This window comes from Perca flavescens, chromosome 6 (assembly GCF_004354835.1).
Source record: "Perca flavescens isolate YP-PL-M2 chromosome 6, PFLA_1.0, whole genome shotgun sequence".
Taxonomy (NCBI): domain Eukaryota; kingdom Metazoa; phylum Chordata; class Actinopteri; order Perciformes; family Percidae; genus Perca; species Perca flavescens.
This window is the reverse complement of record NC_041336.1, coordinates 26,889,960-26,915,525: the sequence shown is the minus strand read 5'-3', so window position 1 is coordinate 26,915,525 and position 25,566 is coordinate 26,889,960. Positions and strand designations below refer to the sequence as shown.

General features: G+C 39.3%; 1 protein-coding gene across 4 annotated transcripts in view; it reads left to right on the top strand.

Moving 5' to 3' along the window:
- The window catches only part of LOC114556692 (CUB and sushi domain-containing protein 3), a 258,762-nt gene that overhangs the window by 223,919 nt on the left and 9,277 nt on the right, over positions 1-25,566 (top strand). For 3 of the 4 annotated variants that reach the window (XM_028579712.1, XM_028579713.1, XM_028579711.1), the window contains exons 58-63: positions 1,221-1,397; positions 5,396-5,578; positions 11,449-11,622; positions 17,317-17,490; positions 18,247-18,320; positions 19,573-19,684. In XM_028579712.1, coding sequence (XP_028435513.1) covers positions 1,221-1,397; positions 5,396-5,578; positions 11,449-11,622; positions 17,317-17,490; positions 18,247-18,320; positions 19,573-19,684 — 894 coding nt within the window. Of the gene's footprint in view, positions 1-1,220; positions 1,398-5,395; positions 5,579-11,448; positions 11,623-17,316; positions 17,491-18,246; positions 18,321-19,572; positions 19,685-19,891; positions 19,975-25,566 lie in introns of those variants that run through there. The other variant, XM_028579714.1, reaches the window with a different exon arrangement.

The following is a 25,566-nucleotide window of genomic DNA, read 5'->3' as shown; positions in this document are numbered from 1 at the left end:
CATCAAGGTCTGTTTTGTGTATCTGTCATCATGTCTGTCTTGAATAATTAAGAGAGGAGCCCAAGAGGCTACCATACTTCGTTTTTGCCATGTGCGCATATGTTTGTGTGTGCATACAGTAAAGTAATGTGAGCATGATGGCACCTGGTGTGTTTGGATATGTGCCTGAGTGATGCCTTTGCACCTCAATGAGTTTGTGTGTGGATGCACATGTGTTAATCGAGAAATTACTCCCGCATCTACAACACGTCTGTCTCTTACAAGAATCACTATTTCAGATTTTCCAGGCAATTAGGTGATTTAGAGAGCAAATCAGTTTCGTAATGAGACATGATTTGGGGCAGAAGAAAAACACATGAAACAAACTCTGTCCATTTCCCTCTTCAGGGATACATTTTGTTTGGCGTTTTCTGGCAATGTTGTTAGTGTGAAAAGCCTAACCCTTCAGTTCACTACAGAAAGTCAAAGTTTTTCAGCCTCCTCTCTGAGTTCCATTTGTGCTTTTAAATTGTCAGGAGTCATATTTCATATTTTGAAAATAACTCAACATCTGTTCATTATTTAGGAAAATGTCATAACAAAAGTTAGTGTTATTGTTAGAGCACAGCTGCAAATTTTTACATTACTCCCACGATCCTCTTCTTGTTTTTAGACAGCACAAAATGTCATTACTGTAGATGTACTATGGGACTTGACAATACACAAACTGCACTTTATTTACTGATGAGTCATCAATAGCGTGATGGGGATTAGTCTACCACTGCACCAGCTACTGTTCATTAGCCTCTCTTAATAAAGCTGTGCTGCTGTATAGATTAGTGGTTCTTCACTGGTATGGTTCACAGCTTTTTCAACAACAAAAAACTGCTTCCTCTCATCCTGTGATGTGAGGTACAAACGCATAATGGAGAACTCCACATGCCCTTTTCAGACTGTTCCACTCAAGTGCTAATCGCACTGAGTCAAGAAACTACAAATGTATCGGGTCATAAGCAAAACAGCAATTATTTCATAAATAAATATTACTATTCACACAATATGGAAGGGATATATATATTTCACAGCCCTTTTAATCACCTTGAGACCTTCAGAAGTCATCTTGCAGCCACCTTCGGGGCTCCCAGCCCTCGGATTGTGAATCACTGATATGGAAAATAGAATATCCATTACTATTTTACACCTGTGACCTTACCTACTCTCGTTTCTCCCTTGTATTGCAGCGGTACAGTGTGGGAACCCAGCCACACCTGCTCATGGCCGTATTTCCCGTGTGGATGGCACAACCTTCTCCCACTCCATCGTGTATTCTTGTATGGAGGGTTATTTTCTCACTGGTGCACCCACACGCCATTGTCTGGCAAATAGCACTTGGTCTGGAGCGGCTCCAAACTGCACAAGTGAGTTTTATACGCACAGAATACCAGAGCACAATTAATTGTTTCTTGGTTGATCACGTTTAGCTCAGACACACTTACACCTACATTGGCAGACACAGAATTTTTTATGTTCGGTTTCAGAAATAGAAAAGAAAAATAAAGATAGGATGAGGAAGATTGGGCAAGTCCCGTTGGTGCATGGTAGTAAGTCACTGGTGACCAATTACACATGTCCATGTATGCCAATCACAATAAGTGTCTGCTGTGATCCTGTATAACCAAATTAAACATGTAATTTATACTGCAAAGCAGAAAAAACCCTTTGAAAAGTATGAAGACAGACAGGACTGAAGATGATTTCGCTCCCTATTTCTGCCAAAAGGAGGCGCTCTGAATGATCAACAGTGGTGCTAAAATAGGGTATAAGATTTCAAATAGCATATAAATCTCTTTGAGCCTTCTCTCGCTGCCTAGAGTCACAACTGTCAGGCAGTTTTTTATTGTCTGGATCTCAGCAAATGAGCCTTGCAGTAATTAAGAAGTATGCCAATCTATATTCAATTTGCACAAGGGTGACTATCAAACAAAATTACACATTGTTCTTCTCTCTGAAAATCACCCTATTCTCTCTTCCTCATTCTTTTTGCATGTTATTGAATCACAAGTAAAAATAAATGGTATGGGCAATAATTTTTGGAATGAAACGAGTCTCTGGAGAGATATACACAGGGAGGGACGGAGAAGGAGAGAAAGATTAAAAAATTGGATTGAATCATAATGATCAAACTCGCAGAAAAGCTTTCTTGCCTCTTTTCCCCACTTTTAAGCCTGCTTATCACCAAACATGTTATTGTTATTCTCCTGTATGCTATCACTTTACATTACATTTTAGTGGTCAGCACAGGGACATCAAAACGCCGTCAACATCAACAAGATGCCAAGATTGGCTCTGTGTGCCTTCATTAAGGAGGTAATCATTTTCACGGTTCATGGGTAATCGATCATCTAGGTTACCAGATAAAGTCAACATTCTCAAGAGGAGAGAGAAAAGTTCTGGGTTGATAAATGAAATTTATAGAGCATGTTAAGTAATTAGGGAATTGGCGTAAGTGCACTAGGAAAGAGACTTGCCCAATGAACTGAAGTAAAGCCATATATAAAATAAACTGTAAACACTGATTATTCAGGAAGACTACTTTCTTTGTAACTGCAATCCTGTTGATGTGTATCTATTTTTTTTGTTTTTAGTATTCTCCTCTTCTCCATTCCTTTCCTCTTCCCCCCGGTTGAAAGGGTCCTTGTGGATGTGGGGTTGGGGGATAGTATTAAATGAAGACATCAGAGCAAAATGCCTATTTGTACATTTAGAAGTAACCAGTTAGATGTCTTCCGTAATCTGATTCTCAAACATTTAAATGAGCAAAACCTTATCCTAATTCAGTAAATGGACAGTTTTCTGTTTCTGTAAACTACTGTCTGCATGGACAGATACCACTTTACGTGTGAGTGCAAAAGTATGTTCTTGTATGGATTGGGTGAACTGACCCCCCCCAAAGAAATGAGTTCACCACCCACAAGACCAAGAAAGTCCAAGACATTAGATAAGGCTGACAGGTTTGTTTATTTATTACACAAACTATTTCCATGAAAGGCAGGCAGCAGTGCATAAAGAAAAGTAAAGAATAATAATCATGGACTCCTTTATGAGTCACTGTGTATCAAACATCAAATATATCAGTGGCACCTGTACTGCAATTAAATCATCTGATAAAGATACAGGGTGCAGGAACCTCTGAGGAGGATGTAGTATGGAATTCAGGTAACCGATAACACTAATAACCATATAACCTGTGCCATCCATCCACATCAAGACTGGACAGTTAACCATACATTTCACCGTATTTTCTGCAAGTTACTGTCTTACCTGTTAGTGTTGAAGTTGTGTGTGCATTTTGAAAAAAAGATAAATCTAGGATTAGATTAATTATACAAGCAAGCAAGAACGTACTGCCATCAACTCGAAACCTCAGCTGGTATTCCTTGTGCTCACAAATAGCAGCTCTCTTGATGTATTTTGTCAGGATTCAAAGTTAGTCTCACCCAGCGATGATAAATATGTTCAAGTGTTGAGGTCCTTGGCAGTAGCTGAAAATAAACAAACAGAAATTAATTTAAGGGAGGAGGCGTTAGCAGGGACAGCCATATGCATCAAACTGGCGTCTTACATTAAGGTGAACAAGTCAGGAATGATTCTGTAATAAGTAGACACAAATTAAGGCTGTAAGATTAAAAAGGTTCATGAAAAAGCAATGAAATAGAGGCTGGCAACTTACAATTCCGTCAGAGATAGCACTAGGTTAAGACCTGAAAATGTAGTCGGCCAGCATTCAGCCATCTGTTTACTTTCGAGAAATTGTGCCATGAGAAATAGCCAAGAATAGATATATAAAAAGAAGAGACTGAACAGAAATGACTTGGGGAGAGAAACCCCCCAAAACATTATTATTTTGACTTTTTGATTTTCAAAATAATATAATGACAGTGTTGCATTTTAGAAAGGGGCATATGAAAATAAAACAAGGTTATTATTATTTGGATTACTACAACAATACGGGCGACAGCTGTTTGATGATGCTTTGATTGCTTGGTCTTGAATTCATGTGGCTACAGCTTTATCATCAACTTATGCCACTATTTCTTACCTTCACATAACTAAACATTGTAACGGAAGCCTTGAAAATCATTGTTTAGTTATTTTTATTGCCTAGCACGTGCATATGCAGAGGCAATCTAATTTGAAAAAATTATGTATGGAAGCACAGATGTTTCCTTGTGTTTACCTTGATAAAATTATGCACAACCAACACAAGGTTGCTACAGAATAACCACACACATATTTGTGTGTCATGCAATTTGTGTTAAATTTTTGTATCGAAATGTCCAGTGGCTTTTTTTATATGCAGATTGAGCAATTGTATGTATATTAATGCTGTCCAGTGAAAACCATGATATTATCATATTTGGGAATTTTTAAGTTTTCTGATTAAATAAATGTTCATAGAATTCTCTTGTATTAGATAACAAATACCGTTTAAAAACCCATTGCATTATCTAACAAATGCATTGCCACAAAGCGTAAAGCAAGGCTCTTTTTTTGGTGTACGAACATTTTGGAGATACTTGGTTTTTAATTTGACAACATTATTGTGCGAATCGCTATGTGTCATTACAGGGAGTCCCTGTGTCCTGCACTAATACCACATTTACATCATATTAGGTTTGGATTGTGGTAATGGGAAAGATTTCAATGTTTGCAACTTGTGAGGGTTTTTGTCAAAGGATAGCTCAACCAGACGAAGAGTTGTTTGAGTTGGGGTTAAAAAATACTGTACTGTGCATTAACAACTGAACACAATTTGTAACTGTTGAAAGCAAGAGCTATCATAGGTAAAAGACAATTAACAGTTAGCGATGACCACCACACAATTAACACCTATTTGGTGACAAACTTACAATGTTGAGTTTCTTGTAGCTTTACACGTAAGTTCATTGTGTTTTACAATGTGCGTCTGTTCAGCAAATCATCATGGTAATAATTAAAAACTGCTGGTAAAGGATTGTGGGGTGAGGTCCGGTTGCACCCTCTGATTTTGTAATGCTCTTATTGGGTGAGCCATTTTCATAATGCCCAACTGTATTTAGCACAGCTGTTTAACATTTTTGAACCAAATATGTGTTAATACTGTTAATCACACCCACTCTTTTGGTATGGTTATACCCTGATGGTGTTAATGAACAAATGCAAGATTTGCAAACAACCAACTTAACAAAAGAAGGCCAAAAATAGAAAATCTAGGGGGAAAATCAGGCCCTCCCCTGTGCTTACTTAAGAACCCCTCAATACTCTTCATAATGCTTAGGGACATTATGTTTAATATTCAATATATTTCATATTTCAGTTCAGTATTTTTTAGGATGATTTCTGATGCAAGTTCCTTATGTTCTACCACCGATATCAGTGATCACCTGTGGCGACCCTGGTATTCCAGCGAGTGGACTTAGATTCGGTGATGACGTCACGGTGGGCCAGAATGTGACGTTTATGTGTCAGCCGGGGTATGTGATTATAGGAGGGGACGACGCTGTCACAAGGACCTGCACCAACAATGGCACCTGGAGTGGCACCATGCCAGCATGCCAAGGTAAGTGCCGACCACAAATGCACACACTCGCATACACTGCATCGTACACGTTCTGCAGTAGACAGTCAACCTTGATAATAATCAGACCGTGCTGTAACAACCTTGGCACGCTAGCACACGTCACGTACGATATAGAGTGCATGCTTACACCCTGAGATCTAATGAGATTAGCAAGCGAGGTGACACAGAAATTCCTATGTGGTTAGATAGTGTCATATTGTTCATGTCACGTGTGTAAAGTAAGTACCAACAAAACATAAGGTTGAATGTTTACAGACAGACACACAAATGCATATTTACACACACACACACACGAACAATGCTTTTTCAGAATTATGTCCAGTGCATTCCTACATTACAAAAGTAGTACTTTTATTTTAATGAGTCCTGATATTAAAGCTGGCTTTCCGAAAAGAAAAAAAAAAGAATATGTAACTTTTTAGAGCCCTTGATCTAGGACACAGTTATTTCACCTACACCTGCATCTAGAGTTGTACCTGTGGTGGCACAGAGCCAAGACTAAAAGTTCCACTGACACCTGATGATGGATGGCTAACAAGTCCTCTTCATCACAAAAAGGATCCCTCTAATTGTACTCCTAACAGTTAATCATTGGCTTCCTCTTTCTTAAAGTTTGTGCACACTCTATGGGCTTGATTAACATCAAAGTTAGGAAATCCACTAAGAGGACTTAGTTGTTGTACGCCCATCAGCACTACATCACTCTATGATTTATGACGCTTGAGTGGAGGCATAGATTAGCATGTCTGCCATCGACACCCAAAAGTAAGTATTGCAGGGAAGATTAACTTGTGCAGCAAACGGTTCAAAAGTAAACCAGGAAAGGGAAGAGCCCACAAGGCAAATGGTGGCTTATTGTTGCTAAGGAACTGTTCCCAGGCTGCTGTGTCAGTTACAGAAAGGAAAGTTGGCGTTGTATTTGCCTTTGAGAAATGGGACAAGATGAACTGTAAGAGAAAAAGGCTGAGTGTGAGAGATGTAGCCTGGTCCTACCAGACTCTCGTACATTTCATTTGTACAGATAGTCTGGCCACTTTCCATTGACAAGTGTTAGCTTCCTTGAAGGCGGGTACTCTGTTGAAGTTAAAAAAAAATATTGGATCTGCCATAACCAATTGCTAACGTTTGGTCGTGACATCAGCTTAGCATCGCTAGTGTTCGCCTTAGCTAACTCCTTCACCACTAACAAAGCGAGCTGGAAAATCTAACTTTTCCCGAACCCCGTGGGGAGGAGGGCCACAACATCATGGCCAACAACAAAACTCAGCAAAGATTGTTCTTGCTCGGGCTTTAACTTCTAGATATTCGGCAGCGTTGCCACAACGAACCGAATGGCTTCGCTCGCATCTTTCTCCGCCACCATTATGGAACTACAACTCAAACTAGCGCACAACCTCAACATTATCATTCTCAGCCACTCCCTCTGTTCGCTGATTGGACCGGTAAAGATTTGGCCAGAGAAAACCCGCAAATATACCACAAACCCAGACGGCATACTGAAGGAAAATGAAAATTGAGCGGAAGTACGTAGGAGGGCGGAGCCAGGCTATGAGAGACGGACATGCACACAGACAAACATAACAGGTGGGAGAAATATGCACAGACAAGTTAGAGAAAGGCAAACACAGATGCATTCTTTGAAAGTGAATGAGTATCAGGGATCTTAAAAACATGAAGCTTGTTGATCTCTTTCTTATATAATGGCTGTGTGGGGAGCTGTGGTTTTAAGCCACACACTTCTTGCCCTCCTCAGGCTCCCTGTAGAACATTGCCTAGAAGTTTACAACATCCAAACTGACACTGATTGGTAATATTTCATGGGTGTGTTTCATTTTTAACACTCCCTGTTCTGTGGTATGTTGAAGCTCTTGGATGAATAGATGGTCACAAGGCAGTTTAAACGGAGAGAGAGACAGCGGGCGTGTGTGTATGTAAAAGTGTGTGAAGCTCCTAACCTCCGAGCCCTAATCCTTGACAGCTACCGCAACAGCTAAGGCACTCAGCCCTGGTGCAGCTACGCTTGATGGGTGTGGTGTGGAGAAGAGGGAAACTCTAGAGCTTAGGCGTCCTCATCACACCCGCATCACGCATGCATACATTCACATGGGGGCATTAAATTACACAAGTGTATCTCTCATGCATGCATAGGCACAGATGCTTACACACCTTCATGTTTACTCTCACCACTGCTGCCGCTGCCTGAGTGCTGTCAGTTCGTACTGACCCGCCTCCTCTTGCTCTCGCCGCTGCTCTCCCTTTTCCAATTGTACTTAGTTCTCTCATGGGGTAAATGAATAACAGAAAGGCAAGAGAGTGAAGTTTGATTACTAAGAGTGTGCGCTCTATATTAATTTTTATGATTCCTCAGTGTGGGTGGGGTATTAAGGAGTGCAGACGTTTTATACTTTCTCTTTTGATCGTTTCCTCTCCTTTGGTCTAATTCTAAGACTAGGACAAGCAATAGAGCAGCTCACTGGTAATCACGGCTTTTTATCATCTCTCTCCCTGACAACCTACGCTGCAAAAGGTCTTAGAAAAGGACTGACAACATTTCTATTTTCTCGCATCTGAAACTAAAAACAATGCCTCTTCCAATAAGATCAGTTGCCTTTTTCTTCTGAATGATTGGGTCCAAGTTGAAGGTGCAACGGTTCAGGCAGCATGAGCCGATTGAAATTGTGATGATGTGGGGCATCTGTCATCTTGTCATAGATTTGGATGATGTGCCGCATGGATATGAGCCTATATTCCAGGAAGGGAGGGGGTGAGAGAGAGAGTGAGACTAAAAGAGACAGAGGTTTTATGTGTGCCGACACTCTGCATAATTTTGCACATAATGTGTGTGCGTCAGTGTTCGCCACCCTGCGTACACACACTGCCGATGACACATCCTAAGCCTCGCCCGGCAAGGATTCAGTTTGAATCCCAGGTTTGGCATGTTCAGTTAAGAGGCACTAATGCTGCTTAGAACTACTTAGGAAAATAAGGACACTCTCTCTCGTCTCATTCAGTTCTGCCTGCCACCCGTTTTTTTATTTTTATTTAGTCATTTATTTAAAGTCATTTTTGATGCAGTTCTTATGGGATTAGTAGGCCTACTGTTCTAATCAGTGTAATTTGCCTATAGTATTTGCACATGTGCTTACACTCTCCCTCCATTTGTCTTTTTCTCTCCCTCCCTCTTTCTTACTTTCACACAGACATACTGTAGGGAGACACACATACACACCCAAATCATCCTTCTACTTTACAACATCCAGCTCGGCATTTTAAAGAGGTATTTCAGAATGAAGGGCCTTTTTTTTCTGGGGGTCCAGAGCGACATGAAAATCCCAAATTGAAGGCGCTCTTTACTAATTCATTAACATCAAAAAGAAATAATTTCAAGTGAACTTGTGTCTCCTTGAGAACTTGAGAAAGAAAATTTCATTACCAAACAAAACATTAAAAAACAAATGGCAACATTAGTATGGTTTTGCCTTTAACTTTGATTCACTATTTATCATGGCCTAAATATCTTTCCAAATATAGCATACATCTAAAGCATATATATTGTATACTGCTGCAACATGTCCATATGGAAATCCTTTTGGATCCACTGCCAACCAAGAACAAAAGATGGTTCCACCTTGGAGAGAATGTGTGACTATTCCACAGTGGCTTGCTCCACATTTACTGTAAGTTGTTGTGTGGAAAAAGAAAATCTATCTAAACTTTACGAGGCAAGAAAGTTGTCCATCATGTGCCTACCTTATATTAACACTGTCATAAGAAAACCTACTAATTTTTAAATTTTAACCGTGATACAGTGTAAATCCTAGCTTCAAACAGCTGACCAGAAGCTTTCTGAATTGTGTAAAAGAAATTGAACTGAACTCTAGTGTGTATGAAAGGAAGCCTCCATGCAATAATGTATCAGTGTTTGTGCCAGCTATTTAATATTGAGATGCTGCATCCAAATTTGTTGCCTTCATTCTCTTTATGCATCATAGTTTTAGTTTTAAAAATAATGTCTTATTCTGGTCATCGGCACTGGTGTTTTAGTTCAGTAACTGTATGAATATATTTTAAAATTATAAACATTAGAAACAGTGCTGGTTTAGAGGTGGGGAGTGGTGCTCTGGAAATGAAAAGAAAGGTAATGTGAAGCAAATTGAAGCAGGTGGGAAGAAGGTGACAGTCATGGAAGTGTCCAGTGGTCTGGTATTCTCAAATCTGTGCCCCAGCTGGGAGTTAGTCCAACCTGCCTTAGCCAAGTCTTTGTCTTTCTAATGATGCCCGCAAATGCTGTGGGTGCTTGTGACTCTTTTCATGGTCCTGCCCAAAGTCAAGATGTCCATAGACTCTGCCTTCACACGGCTGCATCAGTATATTTTTGTCATGCATTTGGTAAGTGAAAATGACTATGTTGTTGTTCTGCCAAAACACTAAACCTTAACTTGAGAGCCAGAATGTTAACATGACACTTTAAGTAACTGGATTTGTAAACTCAATATCTGATCAGTTGTGAGGCTTGGATATAGCCTGACTTCAATTTGCAGATCTTTGTTCAAGTGTTTTGGCATGCGTGTGTATGTCTGAAAGAAAGATAGTTTGGGAAATGATGGGTGTTGAGGGAGGATAGTAATGGTATAAAACAACTGCTATAATTTATTCACATCCCTAAAACCCATCTGCGTCCCCACGGGTTCATCTCCAAGTGTGTCAGAACAAACTCCAAGCTTTATTATGCATTCATTTATTACATTTGTTGAACAGAAAAGTTTATGGCTTACACAGACACAAAATGTCCCCTCATTTCTCACAGAAATAATTCAGTATACTCCAAACTGAAATGGCAAAAAAATCCCATGAAGTCACAGTCAAAATACAGACCATTTCTCTGGGCTAAAGACCTTGTTTTCATTCAGTCATAATCCACATTATGTAGAACTGTGAATTTGTGCCACATCTATTGCCTCTTGATATCTGTAAAATAGCACTATAATTTGAATCATCCGGTGCAATAATAGATTTGACAAAACATGTTCATGTTTAAACTGCATGAAAAAGCTATCTTCAATCCAGTTATGTCTCTTTTTTGTGTCTGTAAAAGAAAAAAAGCCTTCTGGGACATTTTATCATTCTGGATATAAATGGGAAGATAAAACTTGTAAGAATGACAATTTATTGGATTAATAGTGGGTTCATTACAATGTTTAATACACCACTACTCCCTCTTACCATCACCGCCACCTCAATTTATCAAACTAGATTAGAAGTGGAAAGACCCAGGATATAGCCATATCCCTGTAAATCCAAATAAATCCTAGTAATTATCTCCAAGCTTTAACATTGTCTGTTGTTCTAGAGTTACACCCAATAGCTGTTTTTTTTTTAATTGTACAAAGCAACATTTTTTTTTAAGGATCTTTTCTGATCCTTCATGCTTGTGTGCAGGGCTGTAGAACCACATATTCTCAAGACCACTGAATTGATGTTCTTGCTTTAATTCATATTTTGACTTGGACATATTTTGAAGTGACCACATTTCCACAACAGATATTTTGGGTGGGCCGCCATACACAGTACTGTCTATGCACAGTAGCCCAAAACTATCAAGCATTTAAATCAACTCTAACTCCTTCATGATTGCTGTTGACTCCCCACTGCCACAACAACGTGCAGCAATTACAGATTCAACCTTTTTTTGACCAACCGGATTTGCTCTGATGTGTCTTGTTTTGGTTTCAGCTCCACTATCTTTTGTATCTTGATCTTGACTCAAACTTGACTGGACCTATTTTGTGCATCAATTGTACTCCGATAAGCTTATCTTGACTGTGACTATGTCCTCACTATCCCCACAGTGGTGACGTGTCCTACACCTCCACCCATACCCAACGGCCTCCTGGAGGGCTCAGTCCTGGAGTGGGGTACCAGCGTGAGCTACAGCTGTCTAGCTGGCTATGAGCTGTCCTTCCCTGCTGTGCTCACCTGCACAGGCAATGGGACATGGAGCGGTGACCTGCCTCAGTGCTTGCGTGAGTCACCATTTTGTACTTCCTTAATAATTATAATGATAATTATAGAGGTCCAGAGGAAGTCTCCTCATGTTTAGACTGAAATGGTCTCGGTGACATTTCTGTTGCTGTCTGAATAAAAGGTAAGTAAAATGTTGAACTCATAATTAAAATATGGCATCCTGTTGCTTTTGGTCATAGTTATCATAAATTAATATTACCATTTGGAAGTAAAACCAAAAGATTCTACCTTGCCTGATCTATTTGACTGTGAAATTACCACTGTGCATGGAATTTGTGGAAAACATGGAATTCTGAGAGGTATAATAATCCAGTCAGACAAAGTCCTAACATTGAACAAATGTATTTGGGGAAGTCGTAAAATAACAGGTAATTTTTCTCAACCTGACCTGCATGTTGTTTTACAACTTTGCTCATACATTCAGTACATTTGTATTAAGTTTCTTTTTTTCTGAGGCAAGCAACTTCTGCCACTTTGCTGCTTGCCCCTTTAGAGGCTATCTCAAGTTAATTAAAATGATGAAAGTCATGAATAAGTCATGGAATTTAACATCAGGGCCTACTATAGGTGGAAAAGCTGGGGTCTCATTTATAAAACTGTGCGTAGGATCCTTACTATAAGTGTACAGTACATACGCCCAAAAGCCCAAAATTTATAAAACCGTGTGTACGCACATCTGTAAGCATTGTTTCCTTTATAAATCAGAGATTACCTACAAGTGTGCGTACGTGAATCAGCGTCCTATCCCGCCCTGTACACGCCCATTTTTAACCATAACGATTGCGCGAGAGCTTAAAGGCTTTATTTTCAGACTTTGACATTTGATGATATATGCACAGTTTTAAAGACAGATATTTAGTTATTTGTGTTCTGCCGTTATCTAATGCTAGGGTATTTAATGCTATCCTGTATTCCATGCAGTCGGTCAATCTCCTCCTCCTGCGCCCCATAGCAGACAATGTGACGGCGAGACAGCGCCGAGTAAACATTAAGAACATTTTTTTATTTAAGATTTATAATTTATATAAATATATATTTAATAACACTGCTGGATTTAATCTTCATGGTAATGTGGATGATGTGGAGTGAAAAAATGTGCGTGAGGCATCAATACTTGAAAATATTACGAGTAATCGTTATTCCCATTTACTTTCTGCAGTTCACCACCTCACCATCTGCGTCACCAATTCCTATTAAGTCTCCAAAATGTGTGTACGCATGGGTCAGAGTTTGCGTGGAGGACCGCACATTCTCCTGTCAAGTTTGTGGTGTACGCACATTTTCAGCCCCGTTTTGTGCGTACGCCACGTTTATTTCAGCAGTGAGATATACTCCTAAGAACTACCTTTAGTGGCAACACAATGTTTTTTCTCTTTCAATAATCAAACACTGAAAATGCCAAACATGAGGAGGACATTGTATCCTACCTGTTCATAAATGCAAATTAATGTTTTGTCATTGGTACATAAAATGGAACCTCCAATTAACATTTTGATTAAATCAAAAGTGAATTGACCTTGAGTCTGAGAGTCAAAGCTACAGTGTTGATGAGCATGATGATGTGAGTGGAACCACAAGTGCGGTGTCTGATGCTCTTTACTACATTAAGACCTTTTCAGAATCATCTTTGCAAGCATAACAATAACCCCTGGGATGCATGACTGCTCAAGAACGTCTCTCTGTCATCAGAATCATTCTTACATTATATCAGTCAGATGGTAAAGTACTTGCATGTGTTTGTTTCTCTCTGAATTTTAGTCAGGAAAAAGTGAAACAAAAACCAATGCCACAAAAAAAATATTCATGCACAACACCTCAAGTGTTGTTTTCTGACAGCTGTGCTGCACTAAAAACACCTTCACTTAATTGGTTTTGACTGCTAAAGTGCTGCATTTTGCATCAAATCAATTAATAATTACAGCCGTCTTTTGCAGGGAATCTCTGCTCCCAGATGGCTGCATGCGTTAATTGTGCAGACAGTAACTACACTGTGTTGATTGCTGACTTTAGGTGAGAGTTTATGAATTGGAAGGAAATAAGATCATTTGCAGTATTTTAGTAACACATTTTGGATCATGAAGAAAAAGGAAAAAACAGTATAAGACCCATGAGCCTATTTAAAAAGAACTACATTCATTTCTGTGTTCTTTTGTAATTGATGCTAATGACTGAATTTGGTGCTTGTGGCCGTATTCAGTCAGGCGGACACTGTCCCATATGGGTATTTAGCATCTGAGATCCAGCTGACAGACTGCTAATGTTTGTGACCATACAACTAGAAGCACAGTTCCTTGTACAGCCATTTGCTCTTCTAAATGGCCACATTGCAGTCTTTTATTGTAATTCTTGCATGTCAATGTGTACACTGCTGTCTGATTTATATCCTGCTTAACTGTAAATTACGTATTTGTCTGTTAAGATCAGATCACTACTAAGTGACGAACTGCCTGTTTTATTGAGGTGCACTGGTATATTTTTTGTTCTGGTCCTGAGTTGTTATGATAGGTAAAAAATGTCATCTGGGCATAAAAAATTGATTGGGTTCCACTTGGTAAATGTACCATGTCTACTTGCTGTCTACCACAATTATGATGAGCAGTGTCATTCCTCAACACACTACAATCATTTTCCCACATCAGCACCCCCAAAACAACCTCCTGCAGCTATGTGAGCAAGTAACCTTTATGTTCCATGTTGGTGTTTAATGCGTCTCAGCAGAGAGTTTTTGATGTAGTAATTACATTTAATAGCTCCATGACTTACAACCTAGAATGCAGGTTCCAATGCTCGCGCAAAATTGACACAAAATGAGCCTTAGACTATAAATATCATTCTGCGTGATCAATAACCAGCTTCTGTAAAGAACCAGGCTCTACTAAACATGTTATAGCTAGCCCGCTACAGTACTCGAAGTGGAAGCAAGTCTGTGATAAATCACCGAAATTTACTAAGGCAAACAAATGATTCTGGAAAATGGGGACAACAGGGAAGAAAGTGCTGATCATATTTGTTGTGGAAAAGGCTATTATCTATGCATTAAAATGTCAGCACAGCACTATCTACTGCAATCTCAGGTGCTAAATCCTAAATTTGTGTCAACGCTCACAATGTAGTCACCGGACTGACCATTACTGTGCATACTCAGCATTACTTTATAAACACAAACATTTGTCATGAATGGAACATCTGTAAATGCACACAGGACAGTAACTGTTTTTGTACCTGTGCATTGTATGCAACTATAAAGATATACCCCAAAGATTGGTCAATATATTACATGACCAGCATTGTATTGTTGGTAATGTAACACACATCTGCAGCACTTTTAGTTGAAATACAGCTCAGCAATACTGCAGGAGATGCCATGCATCTGCAAAAGCAAATCCATCTGCATTTCTTAAAATCTGGACTTCTGTAAGCACTTGCAGCCAAACACAATTAAGATGCATATGTATGTTCCCTATCACAACACATGTGAAACGGAGAGCAAGCCGCAAAATGCACTGTCTGAGAATGCTAGTTCATGTGTCTGCAGGGATGAGACTGATCCCAACATTGAATCTGGCCTCTGCATACTGATTACTTCAAAGCATTGATAATTCATCAAGGCAGGGGAGAAGCTGTGAGAGACAGAGTGAGAAAAAGTTTGACTAGTCTCACTCTCTTTCTGACTCATCCACCAACGCACGCGCGTGTGCGCGCGCACACACACACACACACACACACACACGCCTTAAATATGCTGAGCTTGGTTTTGCCCGCGGCCATTTCTCTTATATATCCATAGAACAGTACATTATTTTCCTGCAGATGGAAGCTTATGACTGATGTGCATGTCACCTGTTTGGCCTATTGTCGTTTTCAGATTTGCATCTGTATGTGTTGACATATCAAACGCGGTCAAACTAACTATTGGGTACTGGGGGGTTTGTAACTAACAATGCATTGTTTTCAAGTGGGACCTGCAGTATAGGCAAACATATTTTCTTGGAGAAGATATGTCTCTGAATACAAGGATTTGTTACTGAGATAACAATATTTGCAGTAATGGCTTTATTCAGCCATTCCTGTATGGGCTGGATTTAAATCTCCTATTTTACTCAATATATACAGTATACTGTATAGTTTTAGTTTAATTTTATTTTCCATCCCAGATCAGATTACAAGACACCACAAACTTATTTAGCAAACGTCTTCCAGTTGCATATACAAATCATTCGGAGAAATACATGAATACAAGTATATATGTACACCCATGTATACATACACACACACACACACACACACACACAGTATATACAAACAACAAATCCTCATCTACAGATCATCTCGATAAAGAGCATTTTTCCTCTTCTCCGAGGCTTTCTCAAGATAACTGGCTAATTTATATCACATGTGTGTTCACATGTGTTTCACATGTGTGTATATATATTGTATTATGTCAGGGATTGGCTGTGGGAAGCCCCTGTTGGTTCCTGACTTCTAGGAAGAGAGCAAAGGAGAACTTATCTCTGTCTCCAGACCTCCACACAGCAGCACGTCAGGTCTAGAGAAGCAGCCTGCCTTATTATTGGCTTGATCCCACAGTGCTCTGGCTGCGTGACTGAATGCTCTGACTCTCGTCCTCTCCTCTGCTCTTACACACTGAGCTTTTCTGAACCTCCTACATTAACAAGTGACTTTTACCGATCAGTGTGGTTATAGTGAATGTATGTGTGTGTATATACAGAAAAGATGGATAGAAAGATACATTGGCAGACAGTAAAATGACTGACTTCTCTTCCCATCAAACCCATTCAATCTAAATGATTCTGTCAATTTGATTAGATGTCTATAAGCAATAGATTGGAGGAGCAGCAGTGATGATGCAACATGGCTTCATCTGCTGAGGCTGTGGCTTGAGTCCCATTAAAAAGGCGATATCATACCAGAGGCTTGGGGAGCAACAGCGGCAGCAGATGGCTCTAGTTTTGTTAACCCCAAGGCCCTGTCAGAGAAATTAATATTTCACTTGCTAATTATTTTTGATCTAAAAATGAGTGCCATGACCTCCCTCACTCCCTCTTTGCGGCCAAGATGAATATTCACATACTTGCTGTAACCACTCAACAGAAAGGTTGATTGTTGGAAAAAAAATTTTTAAGACCGAGCAATTCATCCTGAGACAAAGACGTCAATGCATCTGCCCACATGCAAATAAAAAATGGCCAAAGGAATTAGTGCAACAAGCATAATGTCAATGCAATTTGAATAATTCAGCTCATGAAGACGTTCCAAATCATATAGAAAGACAATCATATTCACAGTGAGGTACTCATATAAATCGGATATAATAAAAATAAAAAATTGCAAAGCTTACAGCATCAGTAGAAACCACTGTAGGCACTCGTCATCATGGTCTGATCTTGTACGGGTGCAGCAGCAGCAGCCCACACAGCTTATTATATGTGAATTAAATGCTGAATAGTCTACGCAATGCTGCATTCAATTGACTGCTGTAGCTGCTGCAGTATTCCATATGTGAAGGTTAAAAAGAGATGAGTGTTTGAATTGCATAAATGGGACAGAGGAATAGTGCATCAGCATTGACATGAACTGGATGAATATTTGCAAGAAAATGTGTAACATCTGTGTTGGACTTATTGGCCCCCAGCTTATCACATCAGCAAAATTCCACATTTCTGCTTCTGTAGCCAAGTTCTGTGGAGACCCTGGTATGCCTGCCAAAGGACGGAGAGAAGGACGCAGTTTCATCTTCAAGTCTGAGGTGGTGTTTAGCTGCAGCACCCCCTATATGCTGGTCGGATCAACAACCCGCATGTGTCAAGAGGACGGCACCTGGAGCGGATCTCAGCCTCGATGTATAGGTACTGAATCATTAGCCTGTATGTTGATTCAGCTAATCCACAAAAAAATCTGATTTTAGACTGGGGTGTAGTTCTTTGGTTTTGAAATGGTCAACTTTATTTTTTTCAGATTTTCCGTGCCTTTACATTATTGATCTGAATAATGTTATCCCAGGATTTGACTTTTCTACATGTAAAAGATTTTTAATTTGTAGAGTGAAATAACAAAGGTAGTGAAATTAGATATAGAAGATATCTGCCAGGTACCATCCCACCATTCCAAAAATCATACTTTCTTGGTTCTCCTGAAGCGGCTAACATAAATATCAAAACATAGTTGAAGGTAAACTCGAATCAGTGTGTTGCCATCTGGCACTGATGTAAAACTAAATCCTGAGAATGAATTACATTATTTATATTGTTACCTCAGGGGCGATGCTTTATAGTTGCAGCCCAGTGTTGCTGGAAATAAGTGCTGAAGAAAGGCTTTACCAAATGAATGTGTTAATTTGAATTTAGTCTTACTAATGATTAGAAGTCTCAATAAGTCGATATTCCTGAGACTTGTAAAAGCTGAGGAATTCATGATCAAGGAGACTGAAAGATGGCAAGGCAATTCTGCTCATGTTACCATGCCACTTCAGTAATTGTCCTCTGGTACATTGTACACCAGAGTGAAATTGCTATGTCATTATCAATGATTGCCCCTCTGTCATATTCTCATCTTTGCTCTCCTGCAATTCCCCTGCTCATCATGACAATGATTTCTTGTTCCAGAGCCCACAAGAACCACCTGTGAAAATCCAGGGACCCCTGAGCATGGCTTCATGAATTACACAACCGGCTTTAAGGTAAAACGGACTCATTTTATAAATAGATGGTGTTATGTTCTTTAACTCTGAGATTAATTTGTACCAGAAAATTTATTTTAAACAGGACCAGAAAAAAGGCATTCTAGTTGGAGACAGGTTTGGAGAACAGGTGTGTAACTTAAAAACATATGAAGGGTACTCAACTAGCTCAACTTAACAGGGGACTTAACTAGCACAACATGTTTGATTTTGTGTGGATATGATACTATTGTATATACTTGCTTAATTTAGCTCAACAACAAACCTCCATGTGATCAATATTTGAAGCAGCCTGTTGGAAGTAGATGCACAAGAAGCAAAGTACCAAACAAAGCTTGCACCTCTGCTGTGTTAACTGTACTTATTAGTCCTCTTTCAAATGGCCAGTTTTCAACAGATGCTCCATGTAGAATCATCATTTCTTCCTTTGGATGATGTTGTATGGCTGCAAGGATGAAGCAGTGATGCGTGTGTGTATCCATCCCAGGTGGTTGCACTGAAGAAAGCCAACTGGATTTCTCTACCACTGTGAATGTGTGAAGACATGGTGCATAGCCAGATCTATAATAATGTGTACTTCATGCAGTTTGACGGTGTGTGTGTAAAACGAGAAATGCTAAAATGCATCATAGTCAAAAAAAATCTAACATCATGACCATTGGTGTGTGCTCAGCAGCTCCCTTGAGATGCTTTCAGCCAGTGTATTTCATTTAATTTCCTCCCTGTTGCTCTAAGAGTGTCACTTACAAGTTAAGTGCAAACAATTTCTCCACAACATTCAGCTGAATATCTGATATGAAATTTGTCCCAAATGAAAGCAGAAGCAGCTTATTATTTGGATCACTGCTTGTAATGGCTGTACTCTTGCATTTTTCTGCATTACTGAACAACTTTACCAATATCTTGACGCCACCAAATGAGAAATGTTCAGTCGACTGGATTGGTGGCTGAAAATCCAAGTCATTTATTAAAATAACATAAAACAGTGTGTCTCCTATATTTTTTACCAGAAAGTCAGCTCCTTCACTTTCTAATGTCGGTGCATCAGTTAAGAACACAAACATGGGCCATCGCCTCTAGGAATAGTCTCCATCTGCCTCCACACACTACAGATAATCATTAAAAAAGGGAAAAAAAACTTTAGTGTGCAGTATATTTTCCCAAGCTCTTTAGATTTTATGCTGGGAGCCTATTGGCATTTGCATCAGTGTATTGACTCTCTCTACTTTGTGTTCTGTCTGTCTGTGGCCAGGTGGGCAGCAGAGTAGACTTCCAGTGCCAACAGGGACACCTACTGCAGGGCTCCACCACCCGGCTCTGTTTGCCAGATCTCACCTGGACCGGCATCCAGCCTAGCTGTATCCGTGAGTGCTCCTCTCACAATATCTTTATATCACTCACCCGGTCTTTGTTTTTCACTTCCCCTTCTGGCATCTTGTCACTGTTTATCTGCATTGTTGGCTACTTAGACACTCTCTTTACTTTTCCTCAACACCCCTTCTCTCTCTCTCTCTCTCTCTCTCTCTCTCTCTCTCTATTCATTCAATCCTGCCATAACCTTTGCCCTACAGTAGATTGCAGCTCCATCCTCAATCAACCTGCCATCCCAGTCGTTCTGAAAGTGAGGTGTTGTGCGTGATTACTGTCATTCTGTTTGAACTACTTAAACTGTCAACCAGCACCAAACTAGGGCTGTGCAGTTTAGCCCACTCGCTTAGCCAAGCCACTTATCTATGTTGTGATGTAATCCAATATCTCACTGATATCCCTTTCAGCTACAGCATTTTTTCATGGAAATATTCCCAATACACATTGTACTATAGTCTGCATTTTACTATGCACTTATATTGTAAACACTTGAGCTGTGTGATAAGGGGATTCAAATGATATTTTGTAATGTTGATTTCATAACTACCCCAAGATGTAACACCCACTTGAATTTTCCAGAGACATTTGTGCTGAGGGAGCAGAAACATTGTAATACCTACCCTTCATTTTCTGCCTGATCTACTCTGCAGCACAGCTGTGTGTGTGTGTGTGTGTGTGTGTGTGTGTGTGTGTGTGTGTGTGTGTGTGTGTGTGTGTGTGTGTGTGTGTGTGTGTGTGTGTGTGTGTGTGTGTGTGTGTGTGTGTGTGTGTGAGAGAGAGAGAGAGAGAGATACACCTAGCTTAAACCAATGCAGTCTAATACAAGATCACTGCATTAAATCCTTCTGTCATGGGACTTATCATGTTCAGTATTTAAATGTTTTTGTGAGATGTTGATTCGACTTTATGGTCATTTTGGAGGCTGTAGTTTGTGGTGCTGTTAAATTATATTGCGTTATACAAAGAGGTGTTTCTAATATTTAGTCTCCCCTCATTGAGACAAATGATGCATGCATGTGACTGTGTCCAGGCACAGGCCCTTTATGTAATAAATATTTTTAAAATGTTTTATGTATAAGCTATAATATATAGAACAAATCTACAAACAATATAATTTGCATTTTACAGTGCAACACAGCAACAAAATATTCACAAAATTCACAAAATATTCTGTCATGTTCATGGAGTTTATTTTCTAATTCAAATGTTCATTAAAACAGCTGGCAGCAGAAAAGAATCCAAAAAGCACTCCTGTCTAGACTTCTGTCACCCGACACCTTATTGGCCTTTCCTGCTTTACCTGTACCTTCAAACTGTTGACCCCATCATCCCGCTCACTAAGGAATGATTCAGGAGGTTGCACTTCCCCTTGCTGCTAAATGGCATTTATTGTCAGCACTTCGACATGCCCCTTAAAATAAAAGAGCAGTCAGAGTGAGTTTAAGTCAACAGAAGTATAGGTTAAAGCTCCAGCAAACTTCTCAAACTGGCACTTACAATTTTCGTTATAACCAGACAATTGAACACCCTCTCTCTGGAAACGTTTTGACAGCTGTGTCAGGTGAGGAGGAATATCTGCATGCAGTTAAGATACAAAGTGGATCATACAAAGTCTCCTTCTCTCAGGGGCTGCATGCTCTGCTGTCAAAATCTTTGAAAGGTTGAGATGGGATGTTCTTGTGAGAGACTAATTTTTCTGTTTGTGGAGTTTCTAAGGAAAAGGAAAATAGCAATATACATAGTAATTCAACAAAAATAGAAGATAAACCACTAAAAAAGAAGTGTATCAATTTTAAATTGAATTAAACAACTTGTACATTTATAACCTTTGGACTCTGAGAAAAAGTAAAATTTGAGATGCCAGTGCATACTTTAAATTTGATTTAATTTGGTCACTGTTAATCTCTTTCTTATACTGTGATGCATTGAACCCCAGTGAATGGCCTCTGGGAGTTTTTGGATTTCAATACAAAACATCCCAGCAGCCACATTTACTTTCACAGTGGTAAATATAAAATAACATATTGTATACCCTATGTTGTGTAACAATGTTGTTTTAAAGCCAACCACTGAAATGGCAGTTTGACAACCAGTTTGCATTTTATTCAGAGGCATCATGTTTTGAGGCTTTTAACTTTTCCTGACCCACTCTGTTCAGCAGGTGCAGTTTATTAGCCAGGTGTGTCTGTCTCTGTTGAGTTTGCAGAGTTTCAGGAGCAGCTCCCTGGCTCTGGTCCATCACCTGTGGTGGCTGGAAAAATTTATTGATTTTCCTCTGCCCTCGTCCTGTCATTGTTACCGCTAGAATTAAAATAGAGAAATATATCTCTGACAGTCACTAGATTCTAGTACCCACACAATGTATTACATTTGTGACTGAGAAAACTTTTACATTAATGTCACACAAACATTGGTACCCATTAAAGGACGTATGAAACTTGCCCTGTTACTTTGCAACACGTTAGGTCATTAACTCCTTTCATATGTGGTAGAAACATCCAGTAAATGTTCTACATTCATATTGTACTGCAGGCTCTGTTTTCAGAATGTTGTGATTAAAAGACCTTGGTAATTTTAAAATTGCTGGTCTGGTGTATGAATATATCATTATTTGTAAAAAGAAGAAGCAATCCTTATTTTACAGCGACGAACACTGTGCAACCAGGGACCAGTAACATAGCTCAAGCACGGCATACATACATAGACACACATACATGCATACACACATACATACATACAGATACATAGATAGCCTGCCTATCACGCTCTGTCTGCCACTCGTTGTCTGTAGCTGGTTGTGCTTTGCATGTGTGGGATTCTGAAACGTCCTTAAATTCGGGAATTGTCTTTTGTTTATTTAAAGTCAAAGTAGTGCTACTTTGCACATTTTTGTGGGTCTGAGGTGTATTTCACATTTTAGCTGCCAAAGCTCCGCTGCTTTCTTCGACCCTCTCTGTGTCTGGTCCTGCAATGTGCTCAGTCAGTGTGCAGGATGAGAGGGGGAGTGGCTAGCGGCAAAAGCCAATGTGTGCTTCTTTTACCAATTATATATTTAGCATTTCTAATCCAAACAACGTCAAACTGGCACTGCACTTACTCGTGCCCGTAGCAATACGCCTGTCAAGTTTGAAATCCATCTAACGGTTCGAGAGATATGCGCATAACACAGACACACAGACAGGCATTCCTGCAATTTATAGATAGATATAGTTATTACATCATTGGAGATCCAAAAACATAAACTAAAAGGTCACTGTGTATTTCTCTTGTAAAATAAAACTATAAATTAATTTTCAGCCCACTGATGTATAACATTGTTTTTTTTAATTGCATTTTCACACATGCTGCCCTTAGGGTGGACATACAGACCCAGAGTACATTGGGGGAAAACTGTGGTTATGTATATGTACTTGAGTATGAGTGCTTTTGTATGGGTCCGACACGCTGTGTTGACCCTTGGTCAAAACAGTCATAAATCCTCTAAAATACCTTTCTCTGTGATTAAATGGTCTTCTGTTACTGTGAAGCCACTTAAATGGATTTAAAAGTGAAGCCAACCAATCTTGCTGCTGGCGAAAGCAAAAACTTTGAGGGATTATCAACGTAATAGATGCAATAGCCACAAGTCCAACATCACTTAATCATGTTACCTTTCTATCAGATTAATGTTTGCTTATAGGTAAACGGCCCAAATCCCCAAATTCCTTTCCAGCCCACTTTGATGTTTTTAAAAACAGCAATGAATTGCCGTTTAGTTCTGAAGCATCAACAATGACATTTTGAGAATTAAGGGGGCCATCTAAACATGGTTCTGATCAAAACCTGCCTGCCAGCCTCTGACCAGCTGCTGCTAGTTTTTAAAAATGTATCGCTTTGTACAGCAAAGCATGCAATGTGACTGTGACTATGACTATTAGGAAAAACCTTGTAACAACTCAAAGGTTAACTTTGTCCTCTTGACTGTGACCTGCTGTTGCTGTTTGTAGCTGGCCAATCTCCTTGGCTTGAACAGAAATCCATCAGCAAGGCTGTCTCTCTGTGTCTATCTCTGTCTGCCTGTGTTCCTAACTAACACACTCAGTCTCTATCAGAGATACCAACTTTGAACTAATAACATAACATTTTGTTGTGACAGAAAAAGTGTCTTTTGAGGCCTCATGTAATCGCAGGAGTAAAGCCTGCTGTGCTTCTTGAAGTGTAAATAAACATGGCACTGTCGAGCGAACTTGATGAGGGATGTGATGTCTTTGATACAACAATTCATCGGCCTTGTAAGTGTCTTCAGTATTCATGGTCTACAAACTCTACAACCACCCTGGACATGTGCTGACAGTTTGTAACTTTAAATGGGTTACAGAGACTTGTGCTTAGACAGCAAGAAGGGTGTATATTTAATTATGTATCTATTTATTTATGTAGGTCTCCAGACTTTATATCTACAACTTACAGTATGAGGCAGTTTTCCTTCTTTTTTGCATTGTAAATAGATACCACATTAGTTTTCCTCAAGGCAGATTTATCAACTCATTGAAAAAGCTCTGGGTGGCACATACGGATGACTTAATACAGTTGTCCAAGTGCTTTCTTAATGTATAATAAATCGTTATAGCTCCTGTGTAGCGGAGTATAAAATGAATAAAAGAAGTTTTCTCTTGGATTTCGGCACACAACTTTCACCTTGATGCACCTGTTTTACTTTCTAGAGCATTGTAAAGATTTATGTCTTCAGACATGCATATTACTGTATCAAACACCAGCAAAAGTAATATCCAATGAGGAATTTCCTGCGGTCTCCTCGTCTTTCATAAAGCTCAAACTTTCATCCTGGCATCCTTTTCACACTCTACTGCCACTAATGTCTTTAAGACGCCATGAAGGACTGATTTGGTACTGTGACTCACTTGCAGCTGCCTCCCATTTGACAGCTGGCAACGTATTCTTTCACTCACAAGCTGCAATATTATTTAGCCATTTTCACATTATTGTTGAGCATGAATGTTCTACCCCTCAGTGTTTTGGTGGTGCGGTGTGATTTGCATACATTTTTGTTTTGTAGAGAGTTTGTTGATGTGAAAAATTAAACTAAGTATACTCAACCTACTCCTGAGAGAGTACAAATATGTAATATGGTCTATAAGAAGCTTCTGTTTTGGCAACACAGCAATAACAGCTTTTGTCCCTAGTTTCTGTTTCAGCGAAACCTTGAAAACTAAGTTTTTCAACTCTATCCGAAATCAACATGTCACTAGCTTTGTGCTTTTTGAGACAGAATAATTTAATAAGCTAAGAAAGTCAGTCAGTGGAGTAAAAAGAGATTCAGTCTTAAAAAATACTATATGTTAGTGGTTGTTTGTTGTTTTCCAATGAGCACACTCTTTTTGGGTTACACTGGTCTGACATCCTCAACATAGGCTGCACTTATAGCTGTACTTATAAGCCTACTATTAGCCAGTTATTTAAGTGAGCATTCTTCTTCCTCCCTGTGTCTGTACTGTAAGTGTCTGCGACCTCGCAACTTCTATGCATATCCTCATAATGAAAAACACTCTTGCAAAATTTACAATAACATACACTTAAGCACTGTTTTGCAATGACACCGATGACCTTAGTCTAGTGGTCTCTTGGTCTCACCCTTAAAAAATTCTAGAAACACAAATATTTTTTTTAATATTGCTGAATGATAAGTTCAGCTAGACCTCTCTGTTGTGCTGGCACCTTACAGTATGTTCAGGAATCCAAGGTGATGGTTAAATGACATTTATAAAAATTCCCACAGTTATTGTTTTTGATTAAATTTAAGCTCATTTTGCAGGCCAATTCATTGTCAAATTAAGTGTCCATATTCATATAATAAAGAAACTAGATATATTAAAGTATC